Source organism: Microcebus murinus, chromosome 11 (assembly GCF_040939455.1).
Source record: "Microcebus murinus isolate Inina chromosome 11, M.murinus_Inina_mat1.0, whole genome shotgun sequence".
NCBI lineage: Eukaryota > Metazoa > Chordata > Mammalia > Primates > Cheirogaleidae > Microcebus > Microcebus murinus.
In genome coordinates, this window is record NC_134114.1 from 84,956,983 (window position 1) to 84,972,017 (window position 15,035).

The window sequence follows — 15,035 nt, forward strand, 5'->3', positions numbered from 1 at the left end:
CTATGCTTACATAGAAGCATATTTTATATTTTTTTCTATGCTTACATATGATGAAGTTTTAATTTATAAGTTAGGCATAGTAAGATATTATCAACAATAACAAAATAGAACAGTCATACTGTAGTAAAAGTTACGTGAATGTGGTCCATCAAAATATTTCGTTGTACTATACTTGCCTATTTTCAGACCTCAGTTGACTGGGTAGTGGGAACCAGAAAAGGGAGACTGCTACTGTTTAGAGCTTTTTTAGTTGCGACAGTCAAAGCAGCTAAGGAAGAAAGTAGCTGAGAATACATACTGGGGTAGCCAATTTAAAAGATTTGTCACAAAATGATGACTGAAATCTAAAATTGTTTTAGTTATGGGGCAGTAAGGATTGTCAGTGCTGTGGTTTTTCCCTTCCAAAACTCATGTTGAAATTTAATTGCCATTGTGTTGGTAGTGATTGGGCCATGGGGACTCCACCTTTTAAATGGATTAATATCATCTCAGGAGTAGGTGTGTTACCAAATGGACTTTGGCCAACTCTCTTGCAGTTTTTAGCACACTCCCTTGCCCTTCTACCTTCCACCATGGGATGATGTGACATGAAGGCCTTTGCCAGCCAGACTTTGGCTCCGTGCTCTTGGATTTCCCAGTCTCCAACCATAAGCCAAATACATTTCTATTCATTATAAATTACCCAGTCTGTGGTATTCTGTTTATATAGCAACATAAAACACTAAAACGGAGAATGTTTGAGAAATATTGTAACAGTGTGTTGTTTCTTCACATTGTTGAAATTGATGCAAAATCAAACTTTTCTTTTTTGCCAATTGATAAGTGAAAAATAGAATCTTTAAAAAGTTTTTTTATTTAGAAAAATTTTGTAGAGGTGGGGATCTCACTGTGTTGCTCCTGCTGGACTCAAAACTCCTGGGTAAAATGACCCTGCACAGTAGTTGGGACTATAGATAGGCACATTCCACCTTGGGCGGCTGAAAAGTGGAATCTTAATGAACAAGGTTGAGCATTTATTCATATGCTGAAATGCTATTTGTATCCATTTCAATGATTGTGTTCACATCCCCTGCCCACTTTTTAAGAACTTTATCAAAATTATACTTGTACGTAATTTAAAGTGTCAGCTAGATTTAACAGTTTGTTTCAGTTTTAGGCATTAACTTCCGTCTGTAGAAGAGGAGGATCCAGTTTTCCTTCCTCTTTTCTCCCCCACGACACACATGCATGTTTCTCATCTTTGCATCCTACCAATATATTTCATAATTTTAATCACTGTTTAGAGTTTACGTTATTATCATACATGGCATTCACACCTGAGCCATGTAGCACCTTGGATACTCAAAAGTATGATCTGGGGACCAGTAGCACTGGCCTCCCCTGAAAGCTTGTGAAAATGCAGTATCTTTGGCTCCAGCACAGAACTCTAACACATTGAACAAGATCTCCAGGTGATTCTTATGCATATTTTTTTTTTTTTTTTGAGGCAGAGTCTCACTTTGTTGCCCAGGCTAGAGTGACTGCCGTGGCATCAGCCTGGCTCACAGCAACCTCAAACTCCTAGGCTCAAGCTATCCTTCTGCCTCAGCCTCCCGAGTAGCATGGGACTACAGGCATGTGCCACCATGCCCGGCTAGTTTTTATATATATATATTAGTTGGCCAATTAATTTCTTTCTATTTATAGTAGAGACGGGGTCTTGCTCAGGTTGGTTTCGAACTCCTGAGCTCAAACGATCCACCCGCCTCGGCCTCCCAGAGACCTAGGATTACAGGCGTGAGCCACCGCGCCCAGCTGATTATTCTGCATATTAAAGTTTGAGAAACACTGAAGTACTCTATGGTTATCATAGTGTTTCTGGACTTCTTTTTTCTTTGGAATTAAATATTCTTTCATTTGCTTAGATTTCTAAATACCACTAATTGAACCACAAATTATTGGTTGTCAGAATGTCCTTTCAAAAACTCATTCACATCAGGTAGTTTATTAATTTTTCTTTATTTTGATACAGTGTCTCTGTTGCCCAGGTGCAGTGGCATTTAGCTCAAACACCTGGTCTCAAGTGATCCATCTCAACCTCCTGAGTAGCTGGGATTACAGGCGTGAGCCACCGCACCCAGCCAACCTGGCTCTAATCCCTTACCTTTTAGACCTAGTGCACAGCTTCACTTTGGATTCTGTCCTCACTGCTATATGGAGTGTGACTCAATTTCATGAGTCACAATTGCTGTTTTGGAGATGTGCACTCACATATCCCATGCTGTCTTATTTTTTGCATTATTCCTGTTTTGTATAGCTCATCTTCAGCATCTTTCTGGGAAAAGTGCAAGGGAGGTAAATGTTCTTAGACCTTACATATCTGAAAATGTCATCATTCTACCCTTGCATTGTTTGGCTGGGTATAGGATTAGACTTGGAGATCATTTTGTTTCAGATGGTCAAGGTTAGTGCTTCATGGTCCTCTGATCTCTCGTAGCTAAAGAGAAGTTCAAACCATTCTTGTTCATAATCGTGATTTTGGTTCTCAGTATTCTGAAATATCACAATACTGTATGGGCCTTTTTTGCTCATTGTGCTGGGTAACAAGTAGGCTTTCAATCTGAGAATTTGCATTCTTCAGTTCACGCAAATTTTTCTCAAAATTTCGTTGATGATTTTCTCCCCTTCTGACCTTTCTTGAACTCCTTATTTGAATATTAGAACTGCTGGCATTGTCCTCAATTTACATTTTTCCCCTCTTATTTACTTTTTTTTTCCTTTGTAGTCTGCTTCTTAGATTTCTTCAGCTTCATCTCCCAACCTTTCTATTGGATTTTCCATTTATCTTTTCAGCTTCTCTAAGCAGTTTTTTGATATCTGCATGTTTCCTTTTTCTAGCACTCTATGCTTATATTTCATGGATGTAACTTACTTCTCAGAAGGTATGATTTATATTCTTATCATTTTCAAGTCCGTTTTTTTCTGTTTTTATTTTGATCCCTGTCATATTAAGTGGCTTGCTGGTTTAGGAGCAAAAGCCCAAAAGTTTGTTGGAAGTTCTGAACACATAAGAAGAGTTTGCGGCCTGTTGCTTCACTAAATTCTCTCGAAGGCATCTGGCTGGGATGCCTTCGGGAGAATTTCGAACATCAGAGAATTTTGATCCACTTCCCCAGAGAGGAGTCTTACAATATTCCAGGAGGATAGTCTGCTTGTTAGGGTTCTGGGAGCCTAGTGGAAGAAAGCTAGGTGGGGGAAATTGGTCTCACCATTTAGTCTTTCCATCCTGTTTTAAATACAGTCTCTCTCCAATCTGGTAGAGTCTACTAGTGAGGGCAAAAATCCCAAGGTCGGGAGAGCTTCCTACCTATTAATACTTAACTGGTGTATCAGTTTCCCACCGCTGCTGTAAGAAATTGCCAAAAATTTAGAGGCCTAAAACTACACATATGTATTGTATGGAGGTTAAACATTCAAAGTGCATTGGCTGGGCTGCATTCCTTTTGGAGACTCTAGAGGTAAACTCTGCTTGTTTCCCAGAGATCCTCTTACTATCTCCAGAGAATAAACCTCCAGTTTTTTTGTTTGTTTGCTTTTACCTGAATAGGGATAATTTTTCACCAATCCTCCTTACTACCTTCCAACATTAACCGTGATCGTGCCATTGCACTCCAGCCTGGGCAACGGACTGAGACTCTCTCTCTTTAAAAAAACAAAATAAAATTTCTCTTTGCAATTTTCTGGTGTTGGTGGTGGCTCTACATAGTTAAAGATAGACCAGGAATAGTAGGCAAAATAACGTCCATCCCAAAGATGTCCCCATCCTAATCCCCCAGAACTTTATGTTAACCTTACATAGCAAAAAGGTCTTTGCAGATGTGATTATGAATCTTGAGTTGAAGAGATTATCCTGGATTATCCAGGTGGGCCTAATTTCACAAGTGTCCTTGTAAGAGGGAGACAGGAAAGCCAGTCAGGAGTTGTAATGACAGAAGTGGAAGGCATAGTAATGGGACCACGAGCCAAGGAATACACGCAGTGTCTTGAAGTTGGAAAAAGGCAAGGAAATGAGTTTAACCTCTAGAGTCTCCAAAAGGAATGCAGCCCAGCCAATGCATTTGAATGTTTAACCTCCATACAATACATATGTGTAGTTTTAGGCCTCTAAATTTTTGGCAATTTCTTACAGCAGCGGTGGGAAACTGATACACCAGTTAAGTATTAATAGGTTGGAAGCTCTCCAAAGCTTGGGATTTTTGCCCTCACTAGTAGACTCTACCAGTGCTTCTCAACCCTGGCCACATACTAGAATCACCTGAAGAGTTTATAAAGCATACTGGTACTTGGGTACCACAGTAGGCTGATTAAATCAGAATTTCTCTTAGTGGGGACAGGGGACAGTTTTGGAAAGGTTCTCAGGTGATTCTAATGTGCAACCAGGTCTGAAAACCTGTGTACTAAGTGTAAAGATAGCATTGACCTAACCCAGTGGTTTTATCTGATTCCTGGACTATCAATATCACCTGGGATGTTGAAAATGCAAAATTTCCAGCCCCTTCCCAGACCTACTCAGTCTGAAACCTTGAGAATAGGGCCTAGCAATCTGTTATAACATTCCCCCTGATCCTTATCCCCATAAATTCTGAGGCATACTGAAGTTCGAGAACCATTAATCTAACCTTAATTCTCTATGAGGTTTGTGTTGTAAGAGTCTTTAAGAGTTAATATTGACCAGGTGCGGTGGCTCACACCTGTAAACTTAGCACTCTGGGAGGCCGAGGCGGGCGGATTGCTCAAGGTAAGGAGTTGGAAACCAGCCTGAACAAGAGCGAGACACCGTCTCTACTAAAAATAGAAATTAATTGGCCAACTGAAAATATATAGAAAAAATTAGCCAGGCATGGTGGCGCATGGCTATAGTCCCAGCTATTCAGGAGGCTGAGGCAGAAGGATTGCTTGAGCCCAGGAGTTTGAGGTTGCAGTGAGCTAGGCTGAAGCCACAGCACTCTAGCCAGGCAACAAAGTGAGACTCTGTCTCAAAAAAAAGAGAGAGTTAATATTATAGTAATGAGCCAGAAAAAAAAAAAAACTGGCCTCACTTTGTTGCCCAGGAATGAGGACAGTAGCAATGCGGTCACAGCTCACTGCAACCTCAAACTCCTGGGCTTAAGCAGTCATCCTGCCTTAAACTCCAGAGTAGCTGGGAACTGGGACTACAGGCACACACCACCACACCTGGCTAATTTTTCCATTTTTTGTAGAAACAGTCTCCGTATGTTGCTCAGGCTGGTCTTGAACTCCTGACCTCAAGCAGTGCTCCCACCTCGGCCTCCCAAAGTGCTAGAATTATAGGCATGAGCCACTGTGCCCAGCCCAGAAAAACTTCTAATATTCTCAAATATATTTACTTTCCTACTGTGCTATATAGAACTATAGTATTAATATTTGATGGTTAAAGATATGAATTGTACCTGTGTTATTTTAAACACCATGATTCTAGACATACAGACATAAAGCAGATGTAGGAGATGAAGCTGACCAAAGCAAACCTTTCAGAAGTAGGGTGGTCGCTCATACCTGTAATCTCAGCATTTTGGGAGGCCGAGGCAGGAGGATCACTTGAGGCCAGGAGTTCAAGACTAGCCTGGGCAACATAGTGAGACCCCATCTTAAAAAAAAACACAAAAAAACCAAAACCCAGGGTGGTGTGTGCTATAGCCCTGTAGTCCCAGCTGCTCAGGAGTCTGAGATGGGCGGATTGCTTGAGCTCAGAAGTTCAAGGTTGCAGTGAGCTATGATCATGCCACTGCAGCCCAGCCTGGGCAATAGAGCAAGACACTGTCCCTATAAAAAAGTAGATATTTTAAATAAAATTCTCAAGTTCTTTTTTTTATTCTCTTAGTACAGAATGACTTGGAGGCACATAGAAGAAATGTTTATCACATCAAAATGTGTGCAATTCACTATCATGAATCTTTGTCATGTAACATACAGGTAGAAAGCAGTGGTTTAAGTTTTCTTTAGTGCTAATTATTGGTAGAAACTTTTAGGTTGGTGTATTTTCTTTTCCTTGGTAAACAGTAAACACCAGGGGAAAATTATAAGCCATGTGAGGAATAGAGTTAATCAACAGTGTTATGGCTCATTCATCTGTATTTACTTAAAATTTTGCTTAAATAATTCTGGGCTAGGGAAAGCACCCCCCCCCACACACACACACACAGACAAAATACAATGAAATATAACAGATGAGATCTGAATTTTATTTACATCCATTTCCATTCAATATATCACATCCTCAGGATAGGCAGTAATTTACTTACAGGCTATGCCCATTCTCTTCAAGCTACGGGTAGAAGGCTCTCCCCAGAATAGCAGTAAGTTTGTTGATCTGAATGATTGAAGCCTTCAAGATAGGGTATAACTGCTGCAGGAATTTTTCCTTGGTTTGAAGAATTTAATCTGTTTAGCAGGAATTCTGTAACTTTCTATACCCTTGAAATACTATTCATGTAAAAATAAATTGTCTTGATGGTCATGCTGGAGAATCAGACTTGTGGGGGGAGGGGGAAAGGGCATTTATTGAAACCTTAAAATCTGTACTCCCATAATATGCTGAAATAAAAAAAAAAAAGAAAAAAAATAAATTGTCTTCTAGCCAGATACAGACTCAATTAGTTCTTCAAATACTTCAACCATGGCAGCATTTTATTTGAGAAATAATTATGAGACAGAATTGTTCAACTCATAACTTACACTTCACCTGCCAAACATAGTAACTTAAATTTCTTGTAGAATGCATTATAGGAGAAAGCAGTGATACCAAGATGTCAAAAAAATTGCATTCAGAATATATCTTATTTTAATAGTTTTAAAATGGATATTAGCCTATAATTATGAGCAATAGTAACTTTTATGCCTCCTGTCTTATCTGATAATATATTCTGTATACTGACTGTATATTCTATATGGTAGAAGTTGCTAATTTTAATTTTTCTGCCAACAACAAGAGCGTACTTTTATTTATGGGAAAAGGATTGAAATACTCTAAAGATACTTTTTTTAAAAATCTAAAGTTCTTGATTTTCTCCCCAATAACAATTCTGCTTACTTTCTAAAAAGGTTTTTTCCTTTTATAAGATGCCTAGTAATCACCACTATTTTTTCCAGAAAAAAAGTAAATGCTGTGCTCTATATTATTATACAGTTTTGGTGATACTGTCGCTTATTTTTGATATCTTTAATATTTTTTACATCATGAGACATCAGTATCATCTTTCCTGATTGTCATCTAAAGGTGAGCTAATAATCTTTATTTGCCTTAAAAAATATTTTACTGGCTGGATATTTAATCTTGTTAAGTTTTGTTATACACTTGTTTTAATCTAGTTTAATTTAATTCAAAAGAATCCTAGCACTGTGGTGTAAAGCTCAGATTTTCTAGTCTAAGTAAGTCAAGATCTCTACAAACTATTTGGCCAATCGAGTTGGAGGCATTCATTTTAACTTTATTGTTCTTTACTTAAACTATGTAGTCATAAGCAATTTATCAAAACAAAAAATAAAGATGAAGGCATTTAAATGAACTACAAGTGATTCTGACTTGTAAACTAGGGAGGCCTCTTGTGTTAGACCTTAAAGATCAGAGAAAAAGGTGAAGGCAGTTTGACTTAACCACTACCACCCAGATTATAGGTTCTATCATACTTCCTTTAATTCTCCCAGAATTGCTCTTAGAGCTAGGTGTCATCATTAGCACACTGTCACTAATGATATAAAAAAGAACATCTATGTAATCAGAAGTGGAAAGTCTTTGGAGGTTCCTTTAACTGGTTTAAAAAAGAAGATTGGGAAAGAAGACTAAACCAACATGTTACTCCGCTTTGAAGGTAAAACCAGGAATGGTTCCATTTTGCATCTTACTAGACAAATCTAAAGCTTATAAGCAGATGAGACAGTATTACTGGTTCTACAGGGATTTGGAGCTACCTATGGACTACTGATATGTGTATAAATTTCCCCATTTATCACTAGAGTAACTAAGTGCCGTACAAACTGTCCTGGTATTCAGGTGCTACAATATTAGGAAAACAACCAGGCCAATCTCCATTCAACATCATTTCTTACTTTGTTTGAATACTGTTGATTGATTGATTGATAGGATCTTGCTTTGTCCCCCTGGCTGGAGTGCAGTGGCATCATCATAGATCATTACAACCTCAAACTCCTGGGCTCAAGCAATCTTCCTGCCTCAGCCTCCCAAGTAGCTGGGACTATAGGCAAGTGCCACCATGCCTGGCTAATTGAATACTAATCATTTGTATCAGTTTTCTTAAGTATTATTTAGCAGATCACACCAGCACAATGGTGCCTCCAGCTGGTCTTATTGTACAGAAGTTATAAATAGCATATACAGCCTTCCCCTGCCCCCTTCCCCATAAGCATTACGCATGTTACAGTCAGACAGTAACATTTCCCTATATATAGTGCACAGATACGTTAAAAACACTTAAGAATTATATAAAATCGTACATTACATGAAGTAGAACCATTAAGATTATCCTAAATATAAGTACAGAGAAAATGCATGCAGAATGAGCCCCATAAAGTACATAGCCTGTGGGATATATAATTTTATTTGTTTATACTTCCTGCAGGATAGTAGCATACATCGTTTCCTACCCAGAAGCAAAATATATTTTCCAAAAGTTTGGACACTGTCCACTGCATTAAGTTTAAATTAGAGTATGCAAACAAAGTTACAACACATTCCATTTTTTTTTAATATATCAAATGTTTCCAGACTGGAGACCAGCCTACTTGTATGGCAAGAATGGAAAAACAAACACCACATGTACTCACTATTATTTTGGAACTAAATGATCAATGCTCATTTGTGCATATGGTAGTAAAATTCAATGGAGATCAAGCAGGTGGTGGCGGGGAGAGGAGGGATGGGTAAATTCACACCTAATGGGTACAATGTACACTATCTGGGTGATGGACACACATAACTTTGACTCAACTGTACAAAAGTAATTCGTGTAACCAAATCGTTTGTACCCCTGTAATATTCTGAAATGAAAAAAAAAAAAAGTTTCCAAGGCAACATTATTAAAATGATTATACCATAGTCTCTAATGTAACATCAAGCTCTAATTGGAAGATACAGAAAGGGCAGAAAGGTTTCGTCCAGTCAGTGATTCAGGTGCTCTTCTTTTCTTCACCCAGTAAGTTCACGGTAGCTTTCTTGGCTGTTAGGAGGGAAAGAAAAACATATCAAAGCTCTTTGCAATACAAACTCCGTGCCTAAATGTAGCTACCAGATAACAAAACTTGGATGACTCATGCTCAGGTGAGAGCACTGAGAGGCTAAGAGGGTTTCTAGGAGGTGGACAAGGTACCTCTTTCAGAGCACAAATCCTGAATACTTGAACAACATTTTTCAAGGTCATCTAGCCTTGTTGTGACAGCATCACCTTAACTATCTACCCTCTGTCCTCCTTTAAGCATCGAAAGCAGCAGAGATTCCTTAGGAGGAGTGCTCCTTTGTATAACTAACTTCTTGTTTGTATCTGGGTGCTTGACTGTAAGATTTCACTACGCATCAATCTAGTGACAACCAGGTTATCATCTTTATCCCATGGTGACAAAAATCAGAGAAAGTCCTCATTCTCAGCACCAGAAATACATCCGTATCCGTGCTGGGGGGAGGCACTGGTTCCAGGACCACTACAGATACCATAACCCTCGCGTGCTCAAGCCCCTCATATAAAATGGTGTAGTATTTGCATATAACCTATGCACATCCTCCCATATACTTTAAATCATCTTTAGATTACTTATAATTCCTAATACAATGTGAATGCCATGTAAATAGTTGTTATACTATATATATATACATATACATCTATATATATATAGAGAGAGAGAGACAGGGTCTTGCTCTGTTGCCCAGGCTGGAGTGCAGTGGTATAATCACAGCTCACTGTACCCTCAAACTCCTGGGCTCAAGTGATCCTCCTGCCTCAGCCTCACAAAGTGCTGGGATTACAGGAGTGAGCCTTGTATTTTTTTTTATTTTTGTTTTTTTCCAAATACTTTCAAGCTGTGGTTGGTTGAATCTGCAGGCGCAGAGCCTGAGGATATGGAATGCCAATTATACTCTCGTTGCGCCACCATTCCCTACGATGGGAAGAGTTTGCTGCAAGTCTTCAAGTTAGTGGCAAGATAACTACATTCATCAAGGAAATACTCTTACATCTGTGAGAGACTAAGCCTTCCTCTAATTACCAAGTGGCTGGGAATGTGCCATCAGAACTAGTGTGGTGTGTGAGATGGAGGGGAAGAGGTTGTCTGGGTGCCTCCAGGGCCTCCTATAAAATTCTACAAACTGCAATGATTGGTTGGTTGGTTGGTTGGTTTATTTATTTCTGTATACACATACACACACACACATAGTCTCACTCTGTCGCCCAGGATAGAATGTAGTGGCATCATCATAGCTCACAGCAACCTCAAACTCCTGGGCTCAAGTGATTCTCCTGCCTCAGCCTCGCGAGTAGGTGGGACTGTAGACACGTGCCACCATGGCCAGCTAATTTATTTTCTATTTTTTGTAGAGCCCAGTCTCGCTCTAGGCTCAGGCTGGTCTCGAACTCCTGGCCTCAAGCAGTCCTCCCACCTTGGCCTCCCCGAGTACTAGGATCACAGGCGTGACGCATCACACTCAGCCTGCGGTGGTTTTTGCTGCAGCTTAGAGTCTTAATGAGGAGAGCCAAGGAGTCCCTCCTTGTCCACCAGCTGCCTGACTGCTGCTCTCCCTTCACGCAATTAAAATTGCTGAACAGAGTTAACAACAAAGAAGAAATTGCAGTCTGTCTCTCTTACCTAACCCAATGTAAAAATTCCTAGTGAATCCAAAAGCTTTGAGAAAAGTCTAAAATGTGTCAAAGCATGTAAAGTCCTCATTATTTTAATTCTCATGCCCCTGTTTAAGAAGGTATCATAGCAAAGTAAAATTGGATTTTGGAGTATTGATATCTAAGAGAATCAAGAGGGTAAGAAATGTGGGTGAACTAGACAGAAATGGCATCCCCAGAGGTTGCTGGCTAGGCTAAGGGCAGGGAGGAACAGGGCAGCTCTTGGAAAGAAACTGGCGATCCTAAGGTGGGAGAGTGTGAAGGCTATAAGTTAAAAAAAAACACATAGGAGTCCAGAGGAGAGAGAGGGCTGTGAGGGAGAAATGGGGGAATGTATCACCTCTGGGTGTCAACGCTGCTGGAGAAACTGTCTTGGTGGGATCTTACTTCCTAGTGGTCGGGACACCTCTCATCTCCCATGTTCTACCTACCACAGGGCTCTTTACAAATTTCCATATTCTGTATCCACTGCTCACCTTTTTCCAATTTCTAAAACTCTCTGGAAGACCTTCATTAGCAAAACCATTATCATCATCCATTCCTCCAAGTGTCTCCTTTACCTTATTGCTCTTAGAGAAATCTGGCTGGCCCACTGAGGGCATTGCTTTCTCAAGTGGCGGCTGTTTTTTTTTTTTTTCTCCCATGCCCCCAGTACCACTGGGTCTGGAAGTCTGGTAGATGTTGTCTTTGTTTTTCATTGCCACTTTCAGAATCTTACGTCATCAGATTTGATCACTCAGCAGCCTTTCCTTTCCCAGTCATCTCTAACTCATGAGCTACTCTGCCTCATTTCTTGAACATTTTGGCTATGAACTTAATGTCATTCTCCAACACAACTCCTATTTTAATTATTGGTGATTTTAATATCCATGTATTTAATCCTTCTAATATCCCTGCCCTCCAATATCCTTTCTGTTCCAACATCTGTTCCAACATCTGTTCCAACTCTATGGCAATCACTCCCATGATCCTTGTAACTACCAACAGCTGGCAGTCCCTCTATAATCTTGCATCAAACATCCCCACTCGCCCACCATCACCTTTTATCGTAGTAGTTCCCTCCTTCTATTATCCTGATTCAGAGTACTTCCCCACCACTTCCCTCCTTATCTTTACCCAGGTTAAATTCTTCCCCCCCCAAGACAGAGTCTCACTCTGTTACCCAGGCTAGAGTGCCATGGCGTCAGCCTAGCTCACAGCAACCTCAAGCTCCTGGGCTCAAGCAATCCTCCTGCCCCAGCCTCCTGAGTAGCTGGGGCTATAGGCGTGCACCTCCGTGCCCAGCTAATTTCTTTCTATTTTCAGTAGAGATAGGGTCTCACTCTTGTTCATGCTGGTCTCAAACTCCTGACCTCAAGTGATCCCCCCACCTCAGCCTCCCAGAGTGCTACGATTACAGGTGTGAGCCACCACACCTGGCCAGGTTGAATTCTACGTCAAACATTAACCACTCCACTCCTCAGTCCCATTCTCACTTCACAGTTCTTGCTGAAAATCACAACCTTGACACAAGTCTCCACCTACTCTGCAGCTGTACCCATGCAGCTGTATGTGGCTGGAGAAAAAAAGATGCAAACAAGAACTGGCCTCACTTTTGAAATTCATGAACACAAATCTCAAGTGAGCATTGAATACTGCCTGGCGATCACATGACACTGTCTCAGGCCATTTACTCTCCCACTGTTCCAGAGGGGCCAGCAAACTGCAGCCACACCCATTATGTGCCCCCACAGTCACAGGTAGCCACCTGCCAGCATCTCTACCTATACACCTTAATTTTCTTCCTGTTATCATAAACTTCCAACTCCTCTGAACAAACCCTCTGTTTGTACACTAGATCCTGCCTCTGCTGCACTCAAGGACAAAGCTCCAGCAATTCACCCTGTCACTCCTATCATCATTTTTTGCTCTCCATGGGATTATTCCCATTAATTTTCAAACAGGCATTTTTTTAAAGGACCCTAGTTCCTCCTTGCAGTTACAGTCCCATTCTACTCCCTTTTGCAGGAAATTTCCCAAAAGAATTGTCTATATTCTCTCTTTTCTCCTATTCTCTCAAATCCATTCCTGTCAGGTGTTGGTTCCCACAAAATCTGTTCTCCACAAAATCTGTTTTGTCAAAATCACTAGTGCCTTCCTCACTGCTAAATCCAATGGTCAGTTCTCAGTCCTTATCTTACTTGACTTGTCTGCAGAATGTGACACAATGGATCACATCCTCCTCTTTGAAACAGTTCTTTACTTGGCCCCAAGGATACCTCACTCTCATGGTTTTCTTGCTACCTCAGAAGACTACTCCTCATCAGTCCACTTTGCTGGTTGCTTCTCATCTTCCCAGTCTCTGAACATGACAGTCCCCAGGGTTCAGTCTTGAGACCTTCCCTTTCCTAACCACACTCACTCCCTTAGTGATCTCATCCGGTCTCATGCTTAATACACTGTTTATAGGCTGGTGAACCCTTAATTTATATTGCCAGTCCAGACCTATTTCATGAACTCTTGACATCTGTATCCAACTGGCTATTTAAATATTCCATGTAGTAGGCATCTAACACCTCAAACTTATATCCAGAAGTGAATTCTGTATCTTCCCCCCAGAATTTGCTCTACCCAGTCTTCCCCAGCTCAAATGGCAATTCTATCCTTTCATTTGTTCAGGTTAAAAAGCTTGACTCTTAGACTCCGTGCCCAATCCATAAGCAAATCCTATTGGTTCTACCTTTGAAATATATCCAAAATCTGATCCTTCTTACCCCCTACTGCTACGACTATGAGCCAAGCCACTGTCATCATCTCTAGCCAGATCACTGCAGTAACCTTTTCCCTGGTCTCCCAACTTCCTCCCCTGTCCCCATTCAGTCTATTCTTAATACAGTGGACACTGTCATCTTATTAAAACACAGAACAGATCATGCTGCTCCTCTGCTCAGAATTCCCCAGCAGGACCTCATCTCACTCAGAGTAAAAGCCAAAGCCAAGGCATTATGTGATCTGTCTTCCAGCCTCACCCCCAACCTCTGTGACCTTGTCTCCTCCTCCTATCCCTGGAGATCACTTCCTCTGTTGCTTCCACCTTAGGGCTTCCACACATGCAGCTCCTTCTAGAACATTTTCCCCCATGGTTCCTTCTTCTGCCACTTTCAAGTCTGATTCAGGGCAGGCTTCTTGGTGAGGAGTTCCTAAATTTCTCTATTTAAAATTGTAACCATCCCTTCAGTCCCTAGCTCTATCTCTCTACTTGCTTCATTTTTCCCTATATCATCTGCTAAATGTACCATATAACTTTTAAATTTTATTGTCTATCTCTCAACTAGACTGTAAGCTTCATTAGTTCAAGGAGTATGGAGTGTGGCCTTTTGGTTCACTGCCAGTTCTACAAGCATGGTTGGCACATATTAAACACCTCGATAAATAAATATTTGTTGAATAAACAAATCAGGAGCTGAGAAAGACAGCATTCTTTTGGACCCATAAACTTTGAACAGCACACTAAACAGGTCAGCCTAAACTGAACTAGAAGAGACGGTACTTGTAAAATATAGAGGATTCTCTGAAATCTCTGCCTACCAAGGGAAGTCATTTTTCCTAGCATGCTGACTAAATACTGCATTCAATATGGCATGGAGGAAGACTCTTGGGAAAAGTAAAGGGCAATAGGCAAAGTCTTTGTAAAGAAATCCCAGAGAAAGCCAGGCGCTGTGGCTCACGCCTATAATCCTAGCACTCTGGGAGGCTGAGGCGGGCGGATTGCTCCAGGTCAGGAGCAAGAGCGAGATCCCATCTCTACTATAAATAGAAAGAAATTAATTGCCCAACTAATATATATAGAAAAACATAGCCAGGCATGGTGGCGCATGCCTGTAGTCCCAGCTACTCAGGAAGCTGAGGCAGTAGGATCGCTTGAGCTCAGGAGTTTGAGGTTGCTGTGAGCTAGGCTGACACCAGGGCACTCACTCTAGCCTGGGCAACAAAGTGAGACTCTGTCTCAAAAAAAAAAAAAAAAAAAAAGAAAGAAATCCCACAGTAGCTTTGGCATTTGGCTGGGGAAAGCTGATAGGACAAGAAGGCCACGAGCCTGTTATTTGAGCCCAGTGTATCACATCTCCTCCCATGTGTTTAACCGAGGTGTCCCTG

General features: G+C 40.8%; 1 protein-coding gene across 1 annotated transcript in view; it reads right to left on the minus strand.

Annotated features, from left to right (window-relative positions):
- Window positions 1-6,221: 6,221 nt before the first annotated feature.
- Window positions 6,222-15,035, minus strand: part of REEP5 (receptor accessory protein 5) — a 36,588-nt gene continuing 27,774 nt past the window's right edge. Inside the window, exon 5 of the mRNA XM_012763752.2 lies at window positions 6,222-9,233. Coding sequence (XP_012619206.1) covers window positions 9,184-9,233 — 50 coding nt within the window. The 3' untranslated portion in view covers window positions 6,222-9,183. The remainder of the gene's footprint in view (window positions 9,234-15,035) is intronic.